The sequence below is a fragment of the Sprattus sprattus genome (assembly GCF_963457725.1).
Source record: "Sprattus sprattus genome assembly, chromosome: 1".
In the NCBI taxonomy this organism is placed as follows: Eukaryota; Metazoa; Chordata; class Actinopteri; order Clupeiformes; family Clupeidae; genus Sprattus; species Sprattus sprattus.
In genome coordinates this window covers 57,054,522-57,081,884 of record NC_137920.1, presented here as the reverse complement: position 1 = coordinate 57,081,884, position 27,363 = coordinate 57,054,522, and the positions used below count along the sequence as shown (strand labels likewise).

Below are 27,363 nucleotides of genomic sequence, written 5' to 3'. Positions count from 1 at the left end.
TGGTTGCCGGAAATTAGTGTAATGAAATGCAATGTCAAAAGCAGGTCTCTGCACTCACTGTGACGCAGTTGTTCCCCATTTCCCTCTGTTCATTTTTCAACTTTCTCTTGTCAACTGTCTTCCCCTCTTTCTGAGCACTCTGATCTCTCCTCCTGCCTTTTCTTTATCTTGGCACCTACACATAAACACACACCCGCACACACACACAAACACAAACACACATGCGGGCACACACACACACACAAACGCACACAGCCTCAGAGAGATAGCTGCCTCTCTGGGTTGAGTTGCAGAGACGTGTTCCCAGTCACAGCTGAGACTCAGCACATTGAAATGTCGCAGTATGCTTTTAATTACTCTCTGCACATGTGTTTTCTGCTGACCACACCCTCTTGCCTTGCCTTTTTGTTTTTCCCCTCTCTTTTTTTTGGGTCAGTCCTTCTGGCACGGCGTCGCGGCTTTGCTGTCTGCCTTGTCAACTCTGGAACTGGGCTTGAAAAGACCACTCCTAGTAACTTCATCTCAGCATTTTTGTTTTACACACAGCCACTGAGCTGAAGGAACGACTTAAGCCCCCTATCAAAGCAGTTTGAAGAGAGGACGTGTTTGGTTCAATTCACTAGTAACTTGGTTAGGATGAATAGGCCTGAGTCTTAGAAGTGGTTGCTAGGCTTTGAAACCGGACATCAGAGTTTTGTTTACTGAAATGAACCGTAAGCTTGTCTATGGTCTAATACCCATGACACTTTGCATGGGCAGGGCGTAATAAGTGGGATTGTGTGAAGTTACATTTACATTGTCAGACATAGTACGTTATTCAGTTTATGAGTTTTCTTTTCTACATGCTTGCTACCTGTTCAGATAACTTGTTTTAAGGTTATGTTCATTACAAACACAGCAGAATGTCAAACTTGCTCCATTAAACCAATTTAAAAGTGAAAACCTCACCTGTGATAATCAGAGGTGTCATCAGTTTCCTCATTCACTCCCCATTGCTTTACACAGAGTTCTTCTAGTTTGGAATAAGCTCAACACTGACACCAAATTGATGAAGAAGAACAGGTCAAACACATTTAAAATGGACACCAATAAGTTCAGTTCCGAAGCGGTATGGGGGAGAGACAGTGTTGCTTAACCGTTACTTTATAGTAAGAATTGTCTCAAAATTTAGTGATGTCAGATCATTGGGGCATGTGTTTGTCTACTAAACTCACTCTGCCAGACCTGCTGAGTTTCTGGGCAACCCTGGACAGACTCCCAAATGTGTTTCTGATGTAACATAAAACCACTTTTATCAGAATGGGTCCTGAAGTGGCATAATTCAGGCTTGTTAGGGGACAATTTTAATAAATACCCAAATGACTTGGGCTACATCTTATAATAAAAAGATACATTCAGTAATATTGGGCAGTGATTATTTTGAAAAGACACATCATAGGAAGTGGCAGCCATGCATAAAGTTCACAGATATGGACAAATAGAGTGCATGACCTTAAATACTCAACAAATTGAAACACTAGAAGTTGTTGTCCTTCAACAGCGCAGGTGCTGCGGGACGCCCTGCCCTGCAAGCGATAAGGCAGGTGTATAGAGGTCAAGGTCGAGGTGTGCACGCACGCGAGTGGACGAGAGCGCAAGAGAGAAGGTGAGCGAGGGGGAATGACCAGGAAAACCGCTGATCAGCTCATCTCAGTGCTTACAGTAATTCCATAGAAGCTCAGAGCCTAAATACTGATCCTGTGCGTGGCCACGGCAACCAGCTCTATGTGGCAAAGGGGGAGGACTGCCTCTGCCCCATGAACTTTTGTACTGGTGCCCTCATGTGCTAATTACCTGTCTGTGCCTTAAAGCAGCAGTAAGGAGTTTTGCTGCAAAGTTAGTTAGCAACCCACCTAAAAAGGTTGCAACAACCACGCAAACACCACCAACAGTCCAGTAGGCACTGATGACCGCTTGCTAACGTGCTAACTGGTGTTTGTTAGCGATATAGTTGGCAATGATTTTTAGACATTTTCATGGTGTATTCTATCCCAGGACACAGAACTACGTTGTGCATATTCTGGATGGCTAGTGGGAACGGCAGCGTGTCCTTCATTACCATACACCATTGAAATTAATTTGAAGATAACCAGTTGCCTCTTAAAAAGAGAATAGGTGCCTGTATTGAGATGCAGGGAGATGCAGCCCAATGCTACAATAGTTTGTCCATCGATACATAGTATCGTAGGTAGATCATAAGAAAAATAAAGTGAAACATTTGAAAAAATGCACTATGGAGGCTCACATAGTTTGATGAGCTTCTTTTTCATTTTTGACACAGACAAAAAAAAGGATTGTTGGGAATAGGAACATCTGTTCTATATTCTTTGTGTGTGTGAGAGACTCACTGAACTGTTTGATATGCCCAACATTATAAAAACTGTTCTCATTTTCCCTCCCCTTATACAAATAATGTAACAGTACAGTTGTGTAACTACATATTTATTAGTATGTAGTCAAGGAATGGGATTACAGTCCACTTTATCTGGCATCAAGATCATCTACTGTATATGTATTGACAAATGTGACTTGTGCAAACAGGTGGAATCCTTTCTACTGGAACAGGAAGACTTGGATAACCCGGTGCTAAAGACGGCCTCGGAACTGCTCCTGTCCAGCGCCGCAGATAACCTGGACCTGAGGAGAGTTGACCCAGAGACACAGGCCCGCCTGGAGGCCCTGCTGGAGGCAGCAGGTGGGCTATTTTCACTTGTTTACTTGTAGATAATATGGGTCCAAGATTCTGGCAAAAAGGTTGTTGATATTTGAGCACAACAACCAATCAAATAACACCTCCTCCCTTCTGTGCTCCTGAAGGAACATGCTGATTGGCTCAAATGATTTAAGGCTCAATCTGAGCCACTGTGTTTTGTTTCTTATTTACAGTGCCAGGATTGTGTATGAACACCAGAGGTTTTTTGAGTGCGCACCCAGAACGGACTGCTAGACAATAGTGTGGAGCAATTAGCTGCATTTGACAAAAAGTGCATTGGTTTAGAGTTGCGGACACTTCCTTTTTGTATGGTTCACCTGCCATTTCAACTCAAAATAGTTCAACTTTACTTTCCATTCATGTCAGTGGTGGCTAGACTGACAGTCTGATGTCAATGTATTTCGGACATTTTACCAACAGGTCTAGAATTTTGCACTAATCGCAATTTCAATGCTAAACACAAATGCCCAGAGCAAGCTTTTGATGGTTGAACTGGAGGAATTCGTACAATAATAATGGAATGTGGAGCAAGGGTTTATGAAGATTATTCTACTGCATAACGTAATACGTCACAATGGGAAGTAGAAATAAAATGTGCTGTTATTAATAATAACATGCATGTAGGAAAGACTTCATATGAGGCTATTTCTGTCATTTTGCCTGGGATTTACAGTATGTATGTTTTGTAGTCGCATTTTAGGAAATGGATGCATAGAGTTGTTGGCTTGTGTATCCCCGTACACCTTGAGCTGTGGGGCTCAACATACCGTAGGCTACACCCATGCCAAGCATCCTGCTGTGTCTACTGCCTCCTCACTGCATATCTTTTAATGATCTACTGTTTCACATGGAGAGCATACATTTTGAAGGTCACAATGGATCAGCATGAGGCCAAAGAAAACAAAACAAAAAAGCCAAGAGGGTTTGTTTTTCCAATACATCAAATGTTTGACCAATGCAACATCGTTCATTGAATAAAAAGTAAAACTACAAGCTGTGGTTTCCCTCCTTTTATTTGTGAAATATTTTTGGCCTAACGAGTCTGGCTTGCGTGTGTGTGTGTGTGTGTGTGTGTGTCTGTGTCTGTGTCTGTGTCTGTGTCTGTGTCTGTGTCTGTGTCTGTGTCTGTGTCTGTGTCTGTGTCTGTGTGTGTGTGTGTGTCTGTCTCTGTGTCTGTGTGTGTGTGTGTGTGTGTGTGTGTGTTGGTGTGTGTAAAGGCAGTGTAGGTGAGTTTCAGTCAGGTTGCCATGTCTAGTGCTGTGCGCTGGTGGACCGGTATGAGCAGGCCCTGTTCCCCTGAGCTGCTGGTTTGCTCGGAGGAGAACCATGGGGGAGATTAACAGCAACAAAGGATTTCCATGCAGCAGCAACAGCTCCCTTCATGACTCAGCACTGGCCTTTAGTACACACACTATGTGTGCGTGGGCGTGTTCAGACTTTTAGTTATAGTGTGTGTTATGAGTTTGACAGGTTTTTTTGGGGGGGTTGTAAGGCATAATTGGGGCTTTTGTTTATGTGTGTGTTGCTGTATGGAGGTTTATCTTTGGGGTTGCCTTTGTCTGTTTTCAGTCTACTGTATGCCTCTTTGTGCTGAAGTGAGAGTGTTGTATAGGCCACCAAATCATGTGGAAGCAAGCCCTTTGAACCCCAGGCCATGTTCACAGACCCTATTACCATTTATGTAGGCTATGTTCATCATTCCTCATCACGATGACTATTTAATGCAGGGGGCCATCAGCTTTCATAAATGCTTCATAATGGCATCCCATTCTCCACAGAGTGTATGGCTGATTGCTGATAATCCCTGTAACTTTTAAATTCTTTGCTTAAATGACTGTGCATAGAAGATCCCAAGCTTTGGATCAATAGCTTACATACGTAGAATATTTTATGTCAGAAATTGTACTTCTCAATACTTAATATGTACATTTTCACCAGTTGCAAAAGCTCCGCTTTGTTTTGGAGTGCAAGCTCAGTAAGAAGTCTAATTATGTAACGACACTAAAATCCTTGAGGGTGTCCTTGCATTTTTTTCACAAAATCTCAGGCAGACTCAGTGACAAATGGAGAATTTACGCGCATGCGTGTGCACAGACATACATTATTTGCATATTCAGGTTGTGTGAGACATGTCACCCGACTGGCGTTTCATAACCTTAATATGACTTTCTTGGAGATTCATAACCTCAATATGACTTTCCCTGAAACTGTCTAACGGATGATTATACCCTGAGGAAATATTCAGACTAGTTCTCAGCATTGTCAAATGTGTTGAGCCTCCCCTTTGCTATAGGCAATACCTCACATAATAATGGCTAATGTACTGTTTTTACCAACTGGTATTTGATACTGTAGAACGGCAGTCACCATTTTTTGACCTTACGATTTCTGTGTGTGTGTGTGTGTGTGTGTGTGTGTGTGTGTGTGTGTGTGTGTGTGTGTGTGTGTGTGTGTGTGTGTGTGTGTGTGTGTGTTTTGGGCCTTGTGGCTGTTGTGATGCTGTGGTTGGTTGTGGACGATGCAGGCCTCGCTGAGCAGTCCAACGCCGATGGTAAAGCCTTCGCAGATCCCGAGGTGCTCCGCCAGCTGACGTCGTCAGTGAGCTGCGCTCTGGACGAAGCAGCTGCCGCCCTCACGCGCATGAGGGCCGAGAACACGCTCAACGCCAGCCAGGCAGACAAGTAGGCATCCTGTCCTTCTCCTGCACATACATGACTGCACCCACACTAGCTCAACTAGAAAAACACAATGAACAACTGGGCCATAAATCACAACTTTGCACCACTGGAATTAAATTGCACTACTGTTGATGAATCCAGAGTTCAGATTACCATTGTCATCATGGGATTAATTGTCAAGTGAAATAAAACGCCAGAATTAAACAAATTGTCTTGGTAAGCTAACAGTAGTTGTTTTTTAGCATTGCCTGCTTATTGCATGATATTCAATGTATGGTTAACAATCGCGTGCAAACACACATTTCAGAAGATGGCTGATTTTTATTTATTTATTTTTGTTCCATGGTGAGTCTGATTTGCTGACATCTCTCATGTCCTGAAGCACACTTGCACAGTCGCCGTAATTGTAGCAGTCTGGTTATTTTTAGCCGTAGCCTGGCCGAGGCGTGCTCTGACGGAGACGTCAACGCCGTACGCAAGCTGCTCGATGAGGGCCGAAGCGTCAACGAGCACACGGAGGAGGGAGAGAGTCTGCTGTGCCTGGCATGCTCAGCCGGCTACTACGAACTCGCACAGGTACATCTGTCTGAAGTCGCCCTTTCCAAACACTTCACTGCCCCCCCCCCCCCCCCCCCCCCCCCCACACCCACAGTACAGTTCTACAAGCAGCAGCAGTACATGCACCCACACTGCCAAAGCTGTATGGAGTTTTTAGATCGTGAACTGCACTGAAGTACCTGTGCACATTTCAAAACGGTTGATTATTTGAGTGAAAGACTTTCTTTCTTCTCTCTCATCACAGTTATGTTGATATTGTGTCTATTATTAAATATACTGATATTATAATGGTTCATGTGGTGCCCTTTTAGTGAGAGACTGAAGTGATTTCTTTCAAAACTCCTACTGCAGCTTACAATCTAAAATGATAACCATCCAGAAGTACTAAAAATAACATGAAGGTTCAGAGCAGTGATTTAACATTGGTGTTCTTGTCTTTTGGGGGTGTTTCTGTGTAGGTCTTATTGGCCATGCATGCCAATGTGGAGGACCGAGGCATCAAGGGGGACATCACACCCTTAATGGGAGCAGCCAGCGGTGGTTATGTGGACATAGTCAAACTGCTGCTGGTACACGGAGCTGATGTCAATGCACAATCCTCCACAGGTACAGACACACTTCTGTCACAGTTAGACTTACCAATGTCATGAAAATCCTGGATGAAATTGATTTATTGATGTTCTTTAATTCGTCCAAATATGTCTCTCATATAATTTCAAGTACTGAACCTGTCCTAAACTAGAGGCTACAAAAACAGGGTGCTTAGGTGTTGTTAGGGTCCAAGGGGGTGGGGTGGACAATTCACTGTTCCTAAGTGTCCATCCCAAATGTTTTGATTTTTTTTTTTAATTAATGTAAAATCTACTTGCCTACATTGCTTTGATGTGGAATTAAAAACACGCCATAGTTGTACACCTTAGTCTTTTGGGTCAACGCTACGAGAGAAGTTACCCTTTCAAAGCCATTTAAAGAAGGAGCTATGCCATAGCGTATGTGTTTTGGTGGTTGTTATGGGAAACAAGAGGTCTCACTAAGATTTTCCTGAGAAGTTGAACTCTTTTTCAACTCAAAAAAAGCTCCATAGGATTTAAAAGGTAAAACAGACCTTTAACAGTTTATAAAAAGATGCTATGTGTGTACTGTGTAAACTGAATTATGTAGGCCTATACACTTGAAAGTGAAGGCTGGCAGTTAGCGGTTGAACCGCCGCCTCTTTGTGTTCTTTTTTCTTCTTTCAGTGCATAGAACTCTCTCCGTAGTTACATTTAGGGCTGAACGATTTGGGAAAATAATCTAATTGCGATTTTCCCCCAAAATATTGCGATTACGATTCGATATGCGATTTTTTAAAATCCTCTTTTTTTCTCCAACAAATCGTACCGAATGATTTAAATATGACACAATATTAGATACATTTAGTGTGAAATATTCTTTCCCACATTTTACATTTGTATTTAACTGCTCATTACAGAAACAAATCGGTGGCTTTGCCATTGTGCATTTAAGTTATTTAAACAAAGTCAAGTATAAACACTAGGCATGCACTTTTTAAATTGACCTTATGCAGCAATTGTAATTCAGGGTTAGGGTTAGGATAAGCAGTTTTACCTTAAAATAGTAGCTTTGAAAATTGGGGCGCTACAATGACTTTTAATATGGAGAATCGCCACTGTGCCATTGCCATACCAGGGTCCGTAGGCAAATGACTGCGTTATGTAGGTGTGCCTGAAGCCGCCTAGTTTTTACTGTCTGCCGAACTAGTAAGTAGCTTATTTGCAGTCTTGTGTTGCACTTGCTTGATGATTGACTGTGTTAGGACAGTTGTTGACTAACTAGTTGGTCATAGTGTCAAAGTAAGCACATTTCAAGAGATTTCGCTAGTTTGAGCCACTAGCATCTCGTTAGTGATTAGCAAGTGATCCGTTATGCTGCTTTAATCACTGTGTGCAAAATTTTTTTCTTAAAAATGTTTTTTTTAATTTTTTTTAATCGCGTTTTTTTTAAAGTTGCAAATGCAATTAATCGTTCAGCCCTAGTTACATTCATTCAACTCTGATGTTCTGCAAATGTGTTTTTGCGTTCATTGGCTTTGGGTGCTCCTCAGTAACACTAAGGCGCTCTGCCTAAGCCTTTCTATGGCAGGGAAAACCAAGAAAATCATGTGAATGTGGGACAGAAATCTGAATTTGAATTTTCTCAGTGTAGCTCAGAGAGAGGAATGTCCAGTGACCTCAAATTGGTCAAAAGATATTTAAGCCAAAAGTATGCAACAAATTTCAAGCTCGAATGCATCGGTTATAAAAAAGATTTTAGTTTTTATTGGTTATTAGAAACCATTCTGAAGTATTCTAGAGCGTTATTCCGAACACACGGTAATGTGGTCCTGCTGCATTCCTCAGTGTAACCCCTCACCCCACTGTGCCACAGGCAACACAGCCTTGACGTACGCGTGCGCGGGAGGCTTCCTGGACGTGGTCAAAGTGCTACTTAAGGAAGGTGCCAACATTGAGGACCACAACGAGAACGGACACACTCCCCTGATGGAAGCGGCCAGTGCAGGTCACGTAGAGGTCGCACGCGTGCTCCTGGAGTACGGCGCAGGTATCAACACACACTCCAACGAGTTTAAGGAGAGCGCACTTACGCTGGCCTGCTATAAAGGTTCGTCTGACACATTTGCATGAAACTCACACAACCGAGTGCCCGGTAGGTGTAACCCGAGAAGCAGCCTGAGTCATTGTCTGCCCCTCCCCCTACAGGGCACCTAGAAATGGTGCACTTCCTGCTGGAGGCCGGAGCTGACCAGGAACACAAGACAGACGAAATGCACACAGCCCTCATGGAGGCCTGCATGGTGAGATGAAACACAAATGCTCAGACCAGTGTTCCCTTCAAACAGGTTTTAACCTCGATGACCAAGCACTTTTAGTCCTGCAATGAATATTTTACAAGCCCGGGGGAAAAAGCAGGAGAACTCAGAACAAACTATAGCAGTGTGGGTGTCCGATAAAGATGGGCAGTGCTGAATCTGTTCCCTCTGGGCTGTCTCGGCTCCTCTTCTCCCCTCCCCTCCCCTCTGCAGGACGGGCACGTGGAGGTGGCACGGCTGCTGTTGGATAGCGGAGCTCAGGTGAACATGCCCGCCGACTCCTTCGAGTCCCCGCTGACCCTGGCGGCGTGCGGCGGGCACGTGGAGCTGGCCGCCCTGCTCATCGAGAGGGGCGCCAACCTGGAGGAGGTCAACGATGAGGGCTACACGCCGCTCATGGAGGCAGCGCGAGAGGGCCACGAGGAGATGGTGGCGCTGCTCCTGGCTCAGGGTGAGCGTGCTTCAGCTGCTTCAACCTCCTGCATTTTTATCTCACCTGTCTGCTGTTTTGAGGATCATTAACATTTAGTCATTTAGCAGACGCTTTTGGCCAAAGCGATGTTCAAGGGAGAGAACAGTCAAGCTACGAGCAATAGAGAGCTAGTAACAATAAATACTATTTTACATAAGAAATAGAAAAAAAGTGCAGGAATCTAACTGCTGTAATTGCAAAAGGATGTGAAAGGATGTTTATGAAGAGTAAAGCTAATGGTAAAAACTTGATGCCTTTATTGTATAAAATGCTTTCAACTTTTGCAATAGCTATTCAACTTTTGCAAAGGGAGTAGAAGTCAGTCCAGTCCAGAGAGTGGAGAGATGGGAGTGGCTCTGATCTCTCCTGTGTTGTCTGGTTGCAGGAGCCAACATTAACGCTCAGACGGAGGAGACGCAGGAGACAGCCCTGACGCTGGCCTGCTGCGGAGGCTTCCTGGAGGTGGCCGACTTCCTGATCAAGGCGGGAGCCGACATCGAGCTGGGCTGCTCCACGCCGCTGATGGAGGCTGCGCAGGAGGGGCACCTGGAGTTGGTGAAATACCTGCTAGCAGCAGGTACTGCACTGCTGCCGTCTCCTGCATTAAGTTGTAGACCCTGTTGTTTAAAACATGTGGTACTACATCTGAACCACTCTGCTCTGTTAGGCATTGATGGACAAGTAAGAACCTCTGGTGCTAGTTCTACAAAGAGAAACACTTCTGCAGGACCCCAATTTACATTTTACAATCTTTAGGCAATTTCAGCAATAGTTCTTAAGGAAATTTCAGCCGAAATATATTGTTTGGTTTGATGTATAGCCATAAGCAGTAGCAGTAGCAGGCCCCATCTTGAAAGTACTGGTGTTCCTATTCTTTTACAGTTTCATTAGAATTTGACAATTTTGACAACATAGTGTAGTGTTTTATGCCAATGGATTAAACGGTAATCATTCACATAACAAAAAATTATTTAAGGATGTTCCTTGTTCTTGTTCTTAAGCGTATTCTTAGGAATGTGTTTTCTGTGCAGGCGCCAATGTGCACGCCACCACGGCGACAGGCGACACGGCTCTGACATACGCGTGTGAGAACGGTCACACGGACGTCGCCGATGTGTTACTGCAGACCGGCGCCGACCTGGTGGGTCGCCCTTTCCTAAGCACACGATTGCTTGACTCATTAAAGATATGTCAGTATCACGTCTGTCCACACACACTGAGACATGGACGGCTTGTTATGATAGATTGAGAAACGGGTGACTGGGCGACAGGGTTGTTGATAGCGGGTCTGCTGCTCCCCTGAAGTGTCCTTCTCTGTTTTCACCGAGTGCTCTGACTCCGCTTGTCCCACAGGAGCATGAGTCCGAGGGGGGAAGAACTCCGCTGATGAAGGCAGCCAGAGCGGGTCACCTGTGCACTGTCCAGTTCCTGATCAGCAAAGGTGCGTCTGTGGCCCACTAACCTACTGAAGCACTTCACCCAGAGCAGCAGAGCCGTTCCTCTTCCTCTGTGTTGTGCAGGAGGATTTGGCTGTTTGTGTTTGTGTGTGTGTGTCCTGGTTAGTCATGACTCTCTGTGTGTGTGTCTGTGTGTGTCTGTCTGTCTGTCTGTCTGTCTGTCTGTCTGTCTGTCTGTCTGTCTGTCTGTCTGTCTGTCTGCCTGCCTGCCTGTCTGCCTGTCTTCCTGCCTGCAGGTGCGGATGTCAACAGAGCCACAGCTAATAACGACCACACAGTGGTGTCCCTGGCCTGCGCCGGTGGCCACCTGGCAGTGGTAGAGCTTCTGCTGGCTCACGGAGCTGACCCCACGCACAGACTGAAGGTGCCTCATATCTCCTCATCTCCTCATTAGCTCTCTTTTCTCATATCTCCTCATCTCTCTCTCCTCATATCTCCGCATTAGAGCTACATCGATTAGTCGACAAAATCGAGGATGTCTTTTGTGTAAAATTGTCGACGTTGTTTTTTTTTTTATTGTCGACGCATATATAATATAACGGCTAACACTAAAGTTTTGTAATTTTTCTCAATGATGGACAATTATTAGTAGTTAAAGAAGCACTATTCCAGTATCTTAAAAAGAATGAGCTATGGGAGAACAAGAACAGTGGGCTTCAAGCAGCAATTATCATAGACATATGTATATATAACGTATTGTAAGGTTTACGCTTACATGTTGGAAAACGGAACGTCTCATGGAGGATGCTTGCTAACACTATTTCAGTTATGTTAAGTGCAATGTAGTAAATCAGTGAATTATCAGAGTAGCCTGTACTTTAGTTTTTTCTGAATAGTTAACCTCCTCCACTTAGCATTCTTCAAACAAAAGATTGTGGAAAAATATTTCATACGGTGAATTTGAATGTCACTTGCAGCCCAGTTATTCTTGAGTTATTTTGCACTTGCAGAGGCTTGATTGCTATTTTGAGTTACTTTTAAAACTTTATTTTGCACTTAACTTTTAAAAGCATATTTGCACTTTAATTTGTATCACTATTTAACTTATTTATAATGATGATTACATATGTATTATCTTGTTACTCAAATACATCTGAAATTCAAATTCCAACATTTTGAGTCATTATTTTTATTTGCTATGGGAAATAATCATTAGATTAAGTTGATTAAAGTCTATAAAAAATTGTCGATAGATGAATCGATTACCAAAGTAATCGTTAGTTGCAGCCCTACTCCTCATCAGTCTCTCCTCATAGCTCCTCATCTCTCTCTCCTCATAGCTCCTAATCTCTCTCTCCTCATAGATCCTCATCTCTCTCTCCTCATATCTCCTCATCTCTCTCTCCTCATCTCCTCTCACTGAAACCATTTATCACCAATAACAACCTGTCAATGCAAATGTAGATATTGTGTGTAATGCCGTGTTTCTAAGAAACTTGTTCTTCGTGTGTTTTTCATGCTTGTACTGTTTTGCTTGTGCTGTTTTTTCATATTTTATGTATATTTATTCATAGGATGGCTCCACCATGTTGATTGAGTCTGCTAAAGGTGGTCACACCAATGTTGTGTCCTACCTGCTGGACTACCCAAACAATGTCCCAGCCACAGAGATGTCCCAGCTCACACCCCCCTCACACGACCCCGCGTCCCAGGTGAGGACCACGTGTCTTTAGAAGAACTGGCTACTCTGTTCTGGAATGCTCCTTTTTTTAAATACATCCGAAAATATGGATCCAAAGTTGAAGGTGTTTTAAAGTGCCTAAGGTAGAAGGCATGGAAAGTTTTAGAAAGATAGTCATGAATAGTGACACCTAGTGACAGTTCTGTGTAATAGGTACATAGATGTGGTTGCCAATATCACGTAGTTACCAAAACAAATGGACGCCAAAAATGTGCAGAAATACCCTTGATAGCACCTGACTGTTTCTGACCTGGGCCTTGGCCCCTGTCTCTTCCACAGGCTCCTAGAGTTCCATTCCAAGCCCTGGCCATGGTGGTGCCGCCTCAGGAACCCGACAGAGTCCCCTCCAGCTCCTCACCCGTTTCAAACAAAGGTTTGTAGAGCTTCATTGTGTTGCGTTAAATGTTGTCTGTGTCAAAATGACACCTGTATTCATGTAGACATGTATTCATGCATTTCAAATATATTGTGTTGGACTTGTAATTATTGTGTACCTGACTTAACCATAAACTCAATCTGTTATCTTAAAAGTCGTTTTTTTGATTGACCCTTACTGATTTCTAAATACATCGTGTTTGAGATGTAATTTTGCCAAGTTGTAATTTATTTATTTTTATTTTTATTTTTCCACCGTCCCCAGGCATGTCCAAGCAGCGCCTGGCCCAGCTGCAGGGTGGCCCCGTGGGTCTGGACACGGACCTCCTCCAGCCCTTCCACCCCTACCAGCAGCCGCTGGAGTGCATCGTGGAGGAGACGGAGGGCAAACTCAACGAGCTGGGCCAGCGCATCAGCGCCATCGAGCGCGCCCAGCTGCAGTCGCTGGAGCTCATCCAGGGGGAGCCGCTCACCAAAGACAAGATCGAGGAGCTGAAGAAGAGCCGCGAGGAGCAGCTACAGAAGAAGAAGAAGATCCTCAAGGAGCTGCAGAAGGTGGAGCGGCAACTGCAGCTCAAGACGCAGCAGCAGTTCACCAAAGAGTACATGGAGGCCAAGGGGCCCAAGGGGCCCGAGGCGGGGCTGGCGGCAGGGGTGGAGGAGCCTGGCACCCCCCTGCCCGGGCAACCACCTCAGCTGGGCCCCAACGCCATCGACGGCGGGGAGGGGCATCCCGAGTACAGCAACCTCATCCCGCCCATCGACGACTCCGAGGTGGAGGACCTGGAGGATGAGGATGAGGCCGACGTGGAGGACGCCGAGTACCCCAAGCTCCCGCAGGTGGACACCATCCTGTACAGAGAGGCCTCCCAGCCACCCCCTCCCCCACCGCCGCCACCCCAGGCCGCAGAGCTGCAGGGGCCCCAGCCATCCCCGATGCAGTCGGCCGGCTTCGTGCCCATCCAGCCCCTGGCCACGCAGCAGTCCACCGACTTCGGCAGCGTCAGCGCTGAGTACCCCTGTGTGGACGGAGGCAGCCCTGAGCTGCAGAGGACCATGCTGGGGCAGCAGCTGCAGCTGCAACCACTTGGGCCCGGTCTCCTCAGCCAGGCCCCCGACAGCCTCATGGTCGCCAGCCCACCACAGACGCTCGGCGACACGCTGGATGATATCATGTCAGGTGTGTGTCACCCCATCCCCTGTGACGCTTACAGACAAGGCTGTAGCCTGACTTCCTTAGTCAACAAGTAGGCGAGCATCGGGTGGGATGAACAGTGAAGTGCAGAGGATGTAGTTAAGGGCATTTTTGATGAAAAGCCTTTCAAAACTGGCAGTACTGATATACCTCTTCCTCCAAAGTAAAATGTCTTAATCCACGTTATTATAGAGTATAGATTTCACATAGCACTCTAGTGACCTATTTGTATTTACATGTCTTATTCATGTGTTGTTGGCTGTATTCCTAATCCGTTCGTCTCTGTGCTTTAGGGGACAGAAGAGTGCCTATGATCAACACTACAACCTCCCCCACACCTCAGCCTCCAGCTCAGGCACCCGTCAGTGCCACCTCTCCCCCACTGCTGCCCCTCTACCCCACCGTGGACATCGATGCCTATGTAAGACTCCTCGCCAGACAAAGGCACACTAATGCATGTTCAAATTTAAATGTAGGATTTGTGTGAATACTGTCTCCTGTCAACAAAAGGCTGTGCAGCTTCCTATTGATATTTATGCCCCCAGAGATTGCAGAGTTTGTCAAGAAGCTAATTTGCTATTTGACTTGTACATCTACTTCTAGTGTCTAATACCAAATATCTTAAAAAAAACATGGGCTTGGGCATTGATCAGAAAGGCTCAGCTTTGTCCCCTTAAAATGATCATTTTGACAAACAAACAATACCGTAAACGTTCAAAGCATGATTGGAGTAGATTTAACTCTTCCACCATTGGCCCTGTTGCCCTGTTTAAAGTGGACAACAGAATGGGTCATGTGAATATGACTATAGAAGGCTTTCTGTCAAATCAGCAGTTTGACTCTGATATCTTTACAAAATACTGCCCTTTGTGTATGAGGTACAGGTTTTTCAACATTTTGGAAGATATTGTCACGTTACAGTAACCCAAAAAGAAGTGGAACAGTGTGTTAGTAGTTAACAGGACCGTTAACGGTTAAACTAAATCCCTTTCTCTTGTTGTGGACTAGACGGAGAGCAATCACGACACAGCACTCACGCTAGCATGTGCAGGAGGCCACGAGGAGCTGGTGTCAGTGCTCATCACGCACGGGGCCAATATTGAGCACCGGGATAAGAAAGGTAAGCACCAGGGTTCATCCAAGCTCCATGTGCGTGCATGCGTAAGTGTGTGTGTTTGTGGGCGCTTGCCTATATACGTGTGTGTGTGTGTGTGTGTGTGTGTGTGTGTGTGTGTGTCTTTACCTTTATATGTGTGTTTGTGTGTGTGTGTGTGTGTGTCTTCGCCTATATGTGTGTGTGTGTGTGTGTGTGTATGTATGTATGTATGTATGTATGTATGTGTGTGTGTGTGTGTGTGTGTATATATATATATATATATATATATATGTATGTATGTGTGTGTGTGTGTGTGTGTCTTTGCCTATATGAGTGTGTCTTTGTGTGTGTGTGTGTGTGTGTGTCTTTGCCTATATATATGTGTGTGTGTGTGTCTTTGCCTGTGTGTGGTGTCTTTGCCTATATATGTGTGTGTGTGTGTGTGTGTGTGTGTGTGTGTGTGGGTGTGTGTGTGTGTGTGTGTGTGTCTTTGCCTATATATGTGTGTGTGTGTGTGTGTGTGTGTTTGTGTGTGAATATGTGTGGAGTTCCAATGCTAATGCTCTTTCTTCTGTCTTTCAGGCTTCACTCCTTTGATCCTGGCCGCTACAGCAGGACATGTTGGTGTTGTGGAGATCCTGCTGGATAAAGGAGGGGACATTGAGGCCCAGTCCGAAAGAACCAAAGACACACCTCTCTCCCTGGCTTGCTCTGGGGGACGGCAAGAGGTGCTCTCACTACCACACACACACACACACACACACACACACACACACTCTTAAACACAGACAGACACACACACACACAGTACATCTCAGGTCATGACATATTACATGTGGTCTTTTGATATCCCTCATAATGTATTTAGCGTTGTAGAGCAGCTTGTACAGTAGCTCACTCACTCACTCATGTCCTGCTTCTGTCAGGTGGTTGAGCTGCTGCTGCTGCGTGGGGCCAATAAGGAGCACCGCAACGTCTCCGACTACACTCCCCTCAGCCTGGCTGCCTCCGGAGGATACGTCAACATCATCAAGATCCTCCTGAATGCCGGGGCAGAAATCAACTCCAGGTACCACTCAGCCTCTATCTGTCTCTGGGTGCCACCCAACGTCCAGCCCCCAGTCCCCCTGTCAGCACGCATTAGACGCCCATCTATCAGTGTCTGTTTGCACCTGTGGACAGTGCCCCCCCTCGTTACTGATGCGAAGGTGTGTAGGGAAAACGTTCAAATATTGTGTGTCTCTCTCTCTCTCTCTCCTGCAGGACAGGCAGTAAGCTGGGCATCTCGCCTCTGATGCTGGCGGCCATGAATGGCCATGTGCCGGCGGTGAAGCTGCTGCTCGACATGGGCTCTGACATTAACGCCCAGATCGAGACGAACCGCAACACGGCGCTGACGCTGGCCTGCTTCCAGGGCCGGGCCGAGGTGGTGAGCCTGCTGCTCGACCGCAGGGCCAACGTGGAGCACCGCGCCAAGGTCAGCTTCAAGCCTCTCCTTCACTGCAGTACCCATTCTCTCTCCCCACAGGGCCTGTTTTACTCTCTTAACTCTCTCTCTATATATGCACTGCCTTGCACTCTAAATTCTTCATTGGTTTAGCCTGGTCCCTGCTGTGAACCATCAAACTTTAGTTGATTATATTTTTTTTCCTTTTACTTCTGACACCATGTTATGTTGTTGATGTATAAGGATCAGACAACTGACTCAGCCAGATGTTTCAGCCATCTTGATGGTCGTTTATTCAACAACAGCGCCTCTAGTGGCTTTTGACATTATCTGTATTTATACATATCATGACATAGACGACCCCAGATCAACAGAAACGAACAGACTGATATATGTGTGGAGGTTCAGACTTTTGCAAGCAGGCAGGTTTTTGTAAACGGTCTGTAGCAGGTCTAGTCACGGTGCTCTTGTACATCCTCTGGCAGACGGGTCTCACTCCGCTCATGGAGGCGGCGTCAGGGGGCTATGCAGAGGTGGGCCGAGTGCTGCTGGATAAGGGCGCGGATGTGAACGCCCCTCCCGTCCCTTCCTCCAGGGACACGGCTCTCACCATTGCAGCTGACAAGGGCCACTACAAGTTCTGTGAGCTGCTAATCATCAGGTTGGTTTATTTTTTCTCAAGTGTAGCCTGAGCTTAAGAGACCGTATGTTTGTAAGCATGTTTTTATAAACAACTAGCACTTAGTATCATTTTCAAATAAATTTTCATGGTGCCGGGTCATGTGAAGGACAGATAAACACTAGCCAGCTGGTTGGACAACCCTGTGCAAATGTCACAGCATGACCTCGGTAAATATGTCGCCAAAAGACATGAGTTGGCAGGCTAGATAAGCCTTTTATCCGTGCCAACTGTGAAGATGCTTGTGTTGGCAAGGTTTTTGCATGCCTTTTCAGTAGTGAGATTGCTGGATTTTGACCAAAACGGCCTTACTCTTACTTTAATACTAACACAATGTGCCACACAGTTTTTATTTATTTATTTACTTACTGACTTATTTACACTGTGGTGTTGTTACAAGTCGCTTCAGATCATGTGTTTAACTGATCGTCTTCCATGCAGAGGGGCCCACATTGATGTGCGTAATAAGAAGGGGAACACCCCTCTATGGCTTGCTGCAAATGGTGGCCATTTCGACGTGGTCCAGCTGCTTGAGCAGTCGGGTGCAGATGTTGACGCTGCAGACAACCGCAAAATCACCCCTCTCATGGCCGCTTTCCGCAAGGTATGACTCCTATGGCATTTGAGTGTGCTTGTCTTTGGCACCGTCACAAAGCAGTAGCTAAATGGAGTGATCTTCACATTAGACACTGCGCTGAACATTGATCCAGTCACCAATGATGTGTCACTCACTTTTAAAATGGGCACGTCACTGTGGTCCTAACCTGTTGATCTCTCTTTCAGGGTCATGTGAAAGTCGTGCAGTACTTGGTGAAGGAAGTGAACCAGTTCCCCTCCGACATAGAGTGCATGAGATACATTGCCACAATTGCAGATAAGGTGAGTTGTTGAAACACATGGCCATAGCATTCATTCCTTCAAACACCCCTCCATACATCCCTACGTACATCTTCAACATATGGTAGTTTTAAATGGGGCCGTTGGGACTGTGTGTTCACTGGCTGCTTCCCCATGTTGCTGCAGGAGCTGCTGAAAAAGTGCCACCAGTGCATGGAGACCATCGTCAAGGCAAAGGACCACCAGGCTGCAGAGGCCAACAAGAACGCCTGTATCCTCCTCAAAGAGCTCGACCTGGAGAAAGTATGTATACAGTCAGCAGTGTTAAGTGTTTTGTGTAAAAATGCTGTTCCTTTAGGGCTAAACTCTTGGAGGTCATTTAGCTGATGTTTAGACACATTAGGAATCCCAACGCCTTATTGGATTTGAATGGTTCTGTCGTCATGTTGTCTTTAGTCCCGCGAGGAGAGTAAGAAGCAAGCCCTTGCCGCAAAGCGTGAGAAGCGCAAGGAGAAACGCAAGAAGAAGAAGGAGGAGCAGAAGAGGAAGCTGGAAGAGGAGGAGGAAAAATTGAAGGAGGTCTTAGATCTGCTGGACGAGGAGGACGATTATGAAGAAGGTCGTTATTTCTCCCTTCCCCTCTCTTATTTTTTTTGCCATCATTATTGTATTGATTCTTAAAGGACACATAACACATAATTCACAATACACAAATAGAAACTCAATACACACTTAGAGTGAACTAAAAAGTTACATTTGCAAATCAGAGGAGATGCATAAGATGCATATATAAACCCCAAAACAGATTCCTTAAATCGTGTCTTAATCTGTCATCTTTCACTGTCATAATACGTTCATGACTACTCCTGTTTGATGCCCCGTTAGGGATTTACTCAAAGCTGTGGTTGTCATTATTATATGTCCCTGCAGAGTTGGAGGTGCCCATCGAGCCCCCCAGTGCCACCACCACTACCACAATTGGCATCTTGGCCACCTCGCCCACCTTCACCTCCGCTTTTGGCAAGAAGCGCGCCAACCTGACCAACATGGCCAGCAACAGCCGCAAGACGAAGAAGAACAAGCTCAAGGACTCCCCCAGCGAGCCCATCATCCTGCAGGACCCCCAGGTGGCGCTGGCCCCGCAGAAGGCCGACAAAAACAAAATCAATGGCGAGCCTCGGGGTGGCGGGGTGCCAGGCGGCAACAGCGACTCAGACAACCTGGACAGCGCCGACTGCAACAGTGAGAGTAGCAGCGGCAGCAAGAGCCAGGAGCTCAGCGATGGCCCGTCGTCCTCCTCCTCCTCATCAACCTCCTCTTCCTCCTTCTCCGCTCCTTTGGGTCCTCCTGCAAAGAAGCAGCCCCTGCCCGAGAAGCATCAGGGCCTGTCACTCCAGACCTCCAGAGAGGAGAAGTTAACCCCTTCAAAGCCACAACACAAGTACGGCTTGTTGCCCTAGTTTTCTACTCATAGCGTTGACATGTCTGAAGCATCACTCACTGAAGACTCACTGAAGATGTGTTTCTATACCCACAGATGGGAGTATGGTATTAGGTATAGTGCTAACCCTGTCACTGTATTTCTCTAGGGTCCATGATGTTGAGTCACACGGTCCCCTGTTCTCATCTGTGAAGACTTCAATGCCCATCATGTTGTCGTCAAACAACAAGATGAACCTCACCAGTCCAAAAAGGGGTCCAAAAAGAGAGGATGGCTGGAAAGAAGTTGTCCGCAGGTAAGATGATAATAATGATAATGATAAGATTATGATGATAAATAAGAATAAGGCGTATGAAGTAGTTTTGGTCTCAGAATAGATTGTAGTATTATAAAACGTAAAGTAACATGTACTAAAGATTTTGAAAGGCTGGGAATTCTTCCAAAAGGAATCTATAATCTTTTGTGTGCAACAAAACACCTGAACAGATCAAAATCTCAGCAGCACAACTTGTTTTGATGGACGTCATGTGGTGTGATGTGACATGATGGATGTGAGACTCAGTCATTGATGAACTATCCTCACAGTTGCTCTGTCTCCAGATCGAAGAAGCTCTCGGTCCCGGCCTCCGTGGTCTCCCGCATCATGGGCAGAGGAGGCTGCAACATCACGGCGATCCAGGACGTGACCGGGGCGCACATCGACGTGGACAAACAGAAGGATAAAAATGGGGAGAGAATGATCACCATCAGGTACAAATCCATCACACTTCCATCACTTTTATGTTCCTTTTTTGGAAACATTTGTTGTGACTGTCATAATTCTGTTTTATGAACTGGATTAATAAAAGAATGAGTGCGTTATTTGTTCTTCATGTTTCTTCTTCTGTATCCCAGGGGTGGCACAGAGTCCACTCGACATGCCGTGCAGCTGATCAACGCCTTGATCCAGGACCCGGCCAAAGAGCTGGAAGATCTAATCCCGCGTAACCACATCCGGCCCCCCGGCACAAGCACCAGGATGGGCTCCACCCACACCACCTCCACGGCCTCCAGCACCACCGTTGCCAGCTCCAGGGGCCTCCCCCCTGCCGTGCCCCTTTCTGCTGCGGCCTTCCAGTCCACAGCGGCCATCGGCATCCAGCCTGGAGGTAAGCTGGGGAAGAACATGGTGTCAGGCGTGCGGCCTCCATTCGTCTCGCTGCCTCTGGCCTACACCCACCCGCAGCTGGCACTCCTTGCCATGCAGCAGATCCGGCACCCACGCCTGCCCATGGCACAGTTTGGCGGCACCTTCACGCCCTCGCCCAACACGTGGGGCCCATTCCCGGTGCGTCCGGTGAGCCCGGGTAGTGCTAACAACTCGCCCAAACACAACAGCGGCGGCACAGCTGCTCCTCGCCCTTCGCCGGCCGGCAGCGGCCACCCTGAGCACATGTCTCCTAGGGGCACCAGCGCCACCGCCACCACCCCCGTCTCCTCAGCCTCTCCGCCCTCCTCTGCCCCCGCGTCCTACACGCCCTCCTCTGTCAGGAAGCAGCTCTTCGCCACTGAGCCCAAGTCCGGCAGTGCACAGCCCCCGGCCCCGGCAAACAGCAGCCCCCCTGCTGCCCAGACGCCCGCGCCAGTGACCTTCGCTCCGACCGTGCGCAGAACCCCGCCGCTTCCCCCCGCCTTATTCACCTCCCCTGTGCAGCAGCCCGCAGCCAGCAGGCTGGAGCCTACCTTCGCCAACAGTAAAGACAAGCCTTCAGCCGAGCTGCCAGGGCTGGCCGCTGCATCCCTCCACGAGGGGCCCGGCTCCACGGTGCCGCTGCGGTCCTCCCCCACGTCCCAGCCCTTGCTGCCCTCCCCGGCAGGCGTCCGACCGCAGATGCCCTCCACTTTCTCGGCCAGCGAGCCTGGCGCTGCCGTCTCCCAGGCCTGTGCCCCGCTGCCCGTCTCTCGCCCTGTGCCCACCAGCAACAGCAGCAGCAGCCCCCACACACACATCAGCAGCACCTTACCTCAGTACGTCACATCTGCGCCGGGTGTGTCGCAACGTGTGCAGAACCCTGCCTCCCTCTACCCCTCAGGCACTGGGGTGCCCATGCAGGAGCAGCAGGCGGTGTTTGTGCCCCCGGGCCCTCCACAGGACTCCCACAAACCACACTCCCAGCAGCCCAGCCAGTCCCAGATTGGCATGACGCCCCACTCGATGCCCACGTCCTCTGCCGTGGGCATGATGAACGGCTCCCAGATGCACCACCAAGTGGGTAAAGCCCAAATGCCTCCCAATTATGGGCAAAACAACCTGTTCAATCACTTCGGAAACATGTTTGAGAATAACCAGGTGGGCCACAATCAGATGTGGGGCTGTCAGTTGCCCAACCGGACCCCTCCGGAGCAGTCCTACAGCGGCCAGTCGGCCTACGGAGATGATCCTGGACAGCTGGATGGCGTCATGAACCCGACTGACAACTCCAAAGCACCAGGCTACCGCTGTGCCACCCAGAAAATGGGCCCCAGCGCCATTGGTGAGAAATACAACACACTCCCCCCAAAAGCAAATGCTCAGATCATTAGAATGAACAATATTTAAATAGTTGGTAATCCACTTCCACATTACTGCAAAAAAGATTATATCACTCATGTAATGCGACAGACGTGGTCACAACTGTGGTGTCATGCGAACTCCTCACCAACAAAGTTTAGACCTGCCATCTAGGCACATTGAAGTAATGACCTTATCACAATTTCAGTGGTCATGTTACAATATTATCCATGATAATACCCTTTTTTGATTAATGCGGTCATATTTCTCATTCATAGCATACGAGTCTTCAGTTGTACAGTAGTCTATTTAAATGAATCTTCCGTTGTACAGTAGTCCATTTAAATGTGTGTTCCGTTGTACAGTAGTCCATTTAAATGTGTCACTGAACATGCGATGTGCCTTGTGCTCGACTCAGGAATGCACCCTATGGACCCCTCGGGCAACCCCATGTCCTCGTCCACAGCGCTCACGAGCTTCACCACGAGCATCACCGGCAGCCCTGTGTATCTGCAGGGCTCGGCTCCAGTGGGCCCCCCCTCCTTCAGCCGCCAGCACTTTTCCCCCCTCCCCTGGGGTGCCTCGTCCTCCTGCAAGAGAATCCGAGGCAAGGGGCACTTATCCATCCATCCATCCATCATTTGCCTGGCTAATGGAGCTGTTAGGCCAGCACCTGTAAATGTGACTTGTCAGACCACCTTAAGGCACAGTGAATCAACCCAGGCTCTGTCTCTGTGTTTCCCTTTAGGCGAATCACCAGTGACCTCTGTGACCTCTGGGCCCTCGTCTCCTCACTGCACGGCCGCCATGATGCCGCAGATTCAGGCTAAGGCCAACAACAACAACAATGCCAGCCAACAGGATCGCAAAGTTCCCCCACCCATAGGCACAGAGCGCTTGGCCCGCATACGGCAGACTGGCTCAGTCAACCATACTATTCTTCCCGCCAGCTACACGCCAAATGTAGGGCAGGGAGGCATCTGGTCCTTTGGTGTGGGAAGCGCCTCTGGTGAGTTTAAAGAAAGGACAGATTGATACATTCGAATTCACTCTACGATGGCTTCAATCATTGTCTGATGTATTTTATGTAATTACAGTTCAGAGTAGGATAATAGTACAAGTTTGGGCTGGATAATACAGGGTCATATATGGCAAGAAATGTGTGTGATCCAGCTTGAATAAATGCTTCACCTAAGTACTCTTCTCCTCATCGAACAAAGAAAGGTTTGTCACACTGAGCAATAGCCATCATTTATAGAATGAGACCGGAAGTGCGCTCTCGAGAACCATATCTGGCATAGTCTTCTAAATTCACTGTGTCTGTGGTAAACTACAGCTAAAACTGTCCACACCAGTGGATCCCAATCTTTCACGGCAGACCCCCCTTTGACAGTGAGGAAAACTTGTCCTTTAGAATCAAGGATAAAAGTGAAGTGTGGTCTTTCGGTGAAAATGTGGCTTTGCCATCACCCTGCCATCTTATGTTTCCACTTTGTAGAAATGCCATGTACTTTAGCTTTGGTATTCCAGTAGATTGACCAGGTAACGTGTGCTGATTAGAGTGACCGATACAAACAGAGTAAGGGGAAAGATGAAGATTGATCATTCAACTAAATTGCCAGTGTTGTCATCGTCTGGTTTGTCCACTAGAGGGCGCACAGTAGCTTTGGCAACTCACTTCCTAGGCCACGCATCTCGGCTCACCTCTGCACTTTACAATTGAGTCTGATATGTGTCTTCATGGCAGGGTATTCATTTTCATGATTTTACTTGGAATAAACCTGAGAATGTTCATATCAGCCATACCTGGCTTTGCTACGGTAAAATAAGAGTTAGTAAGTTTCCATCAGTCACCCTCGCTAATATTAGAGGGCAAAATAGCTGTTCCCATGCATTTGAGTTATTTAACTGGTTCACTGTATTTCTGTGTTTAGTCACATCATCAATGAAGCCCTTCTGTGCTCGTATTGCAGGCTTAACCTATGTATTTATATTCACCTTTTGGACATAACAGCACGGCATACATGCTAGCATGGCTCATAGCTAGGGCAGTTCTGTTTGCCCAACCACTTTTAGATGCTGTTGACACACAGAGCTCCATTGTGATCTCGCTTGCTGTTTGTAGTGGCCCAGTTGGCACATTATAAATCATTAGCCCATAGGGAATACACAGAAATAAACGTAATCATATTGAAACAAGCAGATTACAGAGCAGTGAGAGCTGATTTAGACCCCCCTCCCCTCCCTTGCCCCTTGATTTCTTTGCAGTTCCTTGTGGGTTTAAACAATGTTTTTCCCTTGAAGTACTGCATAGAGAAAGATGGCTTTTTTTTAAAAAGGGTGACAAATAATGGTTGAATTTTTTTCTTGTAGCTTGTATGGAATAAACTGGATAAGTGAATCCATTGAAAGTAGTCATTGTGATAAATAAGGTGTGGGGTTAACTATCAAACAACAACAAAAGAACTGGGCTTACCTCTACTTGTATAACTTGTTGTCTACTAAACCAGAACTTTTGTTTAGGCTGTCAGATAATTATTTCCATTATAATTATAACATTATGTACCGTCTTGATCAGAACTCTTCAATCACTACACTTTGTGTCTTTGTGTTTATGTTAAAAATGTATCCTATATTAATATAGCTCATATCATTATTGGATTTTATAAATCCTCAAATTTAGAAATTGGTATTGGTCTTAAAACTCCTGTAACGGTGTGGCTCTGGTGCTGACATGGTCTGTTCTGTTATGTTCTGTTTGGGTCTCCTCTCCTGCTCTTCAGAGCCCATGACTGGGTGGTCGCAGCCACTGATGGGAGGGCACATGATGCCCCAGCAGCTGCCGGACCAGTCAGCCTTCTCTCAGCACCAGGTCATGGAGCGTGACGACACTGGCATTGTGGCGCCCGCCAACACCTTCCACCAACCCGTGCCCACCAGCTACATGGATTTCGCCAAGGTTCGTGAGCTAAGCTAGCCTCTAATTGAAGATGGAAGCCTTTTAACACAGACTCTCCTGTTAATCTCTGGATTCCACTCATCCTTCTCACTTTTGTATCTCAAGGGTTTGCCCATGTCGGTGTATGGCGGCACAATGATGCCCCCTCACCCCCCGCTGGCAGAGGCCCCTGGGAATGCCATGTACAATGGTATGCATGCTGCAGACCCTGCGTGGAATCCCATCCTCAAACTGGTGCCCAACTCGGCAGACAACTCGGATCCTCAGCAGGTTAGAGCTCCGGAACCCTGCCCTCCATTTTCTTTATCACAACAAACACACTCTTCTGCATAGTCTGGCACAGTTAACCTGTGATAAAGGTGTGTTGTTATACACTCATACACAAGTCTGTCATCAATCATGTTGGGTTGAATGGATTGGTTTCTGTCTTCATAGCCCCAGGAATTTCAGATCATCTTATTTACCAAATTAATGTTTGTAGTGATTTGGCAGGATTGTGGATGCTGTTTTCCTGATGAGAACTTGTCATTGCAGGTCTGGACGGGGACATGGGCTCCACATGTCGGAAATGTACACCTGAATCATGTCAACTAAACACAACCCTAGCTGGTAAATAGTAGGACCAGTGAGAGGAAAGTAGGAAAAGGTAACACATGAATTAGAAAGGAGGATTTACACAATGACAAAGACTTTAACCTAAGCGTATCCCCAAATGATAAAATTATACTTTAAACTGACTTAGACCTTTTGATGTGCCTGACTAAAAAAAATAAAGAGACAGACAGAAAAAAAAAACTCTGGCGTGGGCTTTAAAGCATTTACTCTTGTCTATGAACAAACCAACTGCCTGTTTAACAGGATACATTCTCTGCATAGTATAGCCATTTTGACATAAAAGGCCCACAATCAGTGGAGTTGGAGGGCTCAGTAGGTCTGTGCACTATTTATACCCAGCCATGACCTAGATGATTACTCACTGAGAGAAATCAGACCTTTAGAGTGGTAAATACATGTATAATTGTTTACATACTGAAAAAGGGTTCAAAGGAGAATAAATTTCATGTCGTATAGTGGCTCTACTTTATGTAGCCTGTATTAATGTGAAATATTTACCTTAATATTCAATAAAGATGTTCATTAAGATATTCAGTAAAATTTGTTGTCTTGGCTGTCATTTGTGGGGGAAATCCTATGCTCTGCTGGTTATTGGGGATTGTTGTGTAGCCTATGTCGTTGTTGGTGAATAGTAGGTTGTTTAGATGGCCAGAGCTTAGGCCAAGGCCACACTAAGTCGATTTTCATACTTTCTGGAACGTAACCTTTACAAACTGGCCTCCCGGCCAGATAAATCTGCAATTTGGAGCGTCACTTACCGTCAAGTTAGTTAGTGTGACAGCTCCATGTCCAGGACAGGAGGTTCCACTCACACCTTGGTGTAGAACAGTAAAGGATGAAACTTTCTTGAGTGCATGCTGTAATACACATAATATAATCCCATTTAATACTGAGTTCAGCCAAGATAAGAGTATGATTTAAATATTTGAATTGATCAAATTGCACTAGTCACCTGTACACACATTTATTCACATAAAATACATTGCAAACCCGTTACCTTTGTTAGTTTAAAGAACTTGCTGTTGTGGTGGATAGTCGTTGGTCATACCAGCTAGCCTGACTATGTGTTATCAACTTATTGTGCATTGACAAATGAAAGTAACTTTGGTGCAACAAGTAGATACCTAGCCTAATGTGACACGTAATAAGTTCTTAAGTAGATTTCCGACATTTCAAATGCATGTGGGAATGAACCCCAAGTGTGAACAGGAAAGTCATTAACCCGAGGCTTGCAACTTGCCTTGCACTCACGAACTTCACACACGCACTCACGCAACTGCCTTGCACTTACGTAACGCTGTAACATGAGTTGCAGAACCTGAAACATATAGGTTTTTACACCCACACATACAATCCAGACCCTCATCGTGCTACGCCCCAAGACGTGCACACTTCCCGTTATATAATATCCATGTTATTTAGCTAACTTTGAGCCAATTTAATTGTGCGGCAACACAAATAGTTGCCAATTGCCATCATTGAGCTGACATCGTCTTCGACGAGTGAATCGCCAGTTGTGAGTTACTTCCGAACGCCATGAAGATGTTTTTCTGAACTTTTAGTTAATGTAGAATACTGTACGTATTCATATTGAGTAAATAGTTCGTGTCAGGATAAACATTAACGACTGGATATGGTACAATGCAACTGAGGTGCAAGTTGGTAGGCAGTAATAAAAGGATGTTTACACAGCAGGTACAAGCATGATACACAAACAATGAT

The 27,363-nt window shown here is 46.4% G+C and overlaps 1 protein-coding gene across 4 annotated transcripts in view; it reads left to right on the top strand.

The window, feature by feature from the left end:
- ankhd1 (ankyrin repeat and KH domain containing 1) overlaps positions 1-26,150 on the top strand; it is a 30,673-nt gene extending 4,523 nt beyond the window's left edge. The window contains exons 2-34 of one of the 4 annotated variants that reach the window (XM_080857171.1): positions 2,581-2,734; positions 5,277-5,433; positions 5,859-6,006; positions 6,447-6,594; positions 8,416-8,649; positions 8,748-8,842; positions 9,071-9,308; positions 9,715-9,906; positions 10,361-10,470; positions 10,683-10,770; positions 11,023-11,150; positions 12,301-12,438; positions 12,747-12,840; positions 13,108-14,022; positions 14,331-14,458; positions 15,046-15,157; positions 15,716-15,861; positions 16,060-16,202; positions 16,397-16,610; positions 17,066-17,241; positions 17,701-17,863; positions 18,043-18,138; positions 18,283-18,399; positions 18,553-18,715; positions 19,027-19,537; positions 19,686-19,832; positions 20,138-20,287; positions 20,432-22,050; positions 22,486-22,674; positions 22,816-23,076; positions 24,851-25,026; positions 25,132-25,296; positions 25,561-26,150. In XM_080857171.1, coding sequence (XP_080713297.1) covers positions 2,581-2,734; positions 5,277-5,433; positions 5,859-6,006; positions 6,447-6,594; positions 8,416-8,649; positions 8,748-8,842; positions 9,071-9,308; positions 9,715-9,906; positions 10,361-10,470; positions 10,683-10,770; positions 11,023-11,150; positions 12,301-12,438; positions 12,747-12,840; positions 13,108-14,022; positions 14,331-14,458; positions 15,046-15,157; positions 15,716-15,861; positions 16,060-16,202; positions 16,397-16,610; positions 17,066-17,241; positions 17,701-17,863; positions 18,043-18,138; positions 18,283-18,399; positions 18,553-18,715; positions 19,027-19,537; positions 19,686-19,832; positions 20,138-20,287; positions 20,432-22,050; positions 22,486-22,674; positions 22,816-23,076; positions 24,851-25,026; positions 25,132-25,296; positions 25,561-25,620 — 7,575 coding nt within the window. In that variant the 3' untranslated portion in view covers positions 25,621-26,150. Of the gene's footprint in view, positions 1-2,580; positions 2,735-5,276; positions 5,434-5,843; positions 6,007-6,446; positions 6,595-8,415; positions 8,650-8,747; positions 8,843-9,070; positions 9,309-9,714; positions 9,907-10,360; positions 10,471-10,682; positions 10,771-11,022; positions 11,151-12,300; positions 12,439-12,746; positions 12,841-13,107; positions 14,023-14,330; positions 14,459-15,045; positions 15,158-15,715; positions 15,862-16,059; positions 16,203-16,396; positions 16,611-17,065; positions 17,242-17,700; positions 17,864-18,042; positions 18,139-18,282; positions 18,400-18,552; positions 18,716-19,026; positions 19,538-19,685; positions 19,833-20,122; positions 20,288-20,431; positions 22,051-22,485; positions 22,675-22,815; positions 23,077-24,850; positions 25,027-25,131; positions 25,297-25,560 lie in introns of all 4 variants that reach the window. The other 3 variants (XM_080857170.1, XM_080857169.1, XM_080857168.1) reach the window with 3 other exon arrangements.
- Positions 26,151-27,363: the final 1,213 nt, after the last annotated feature.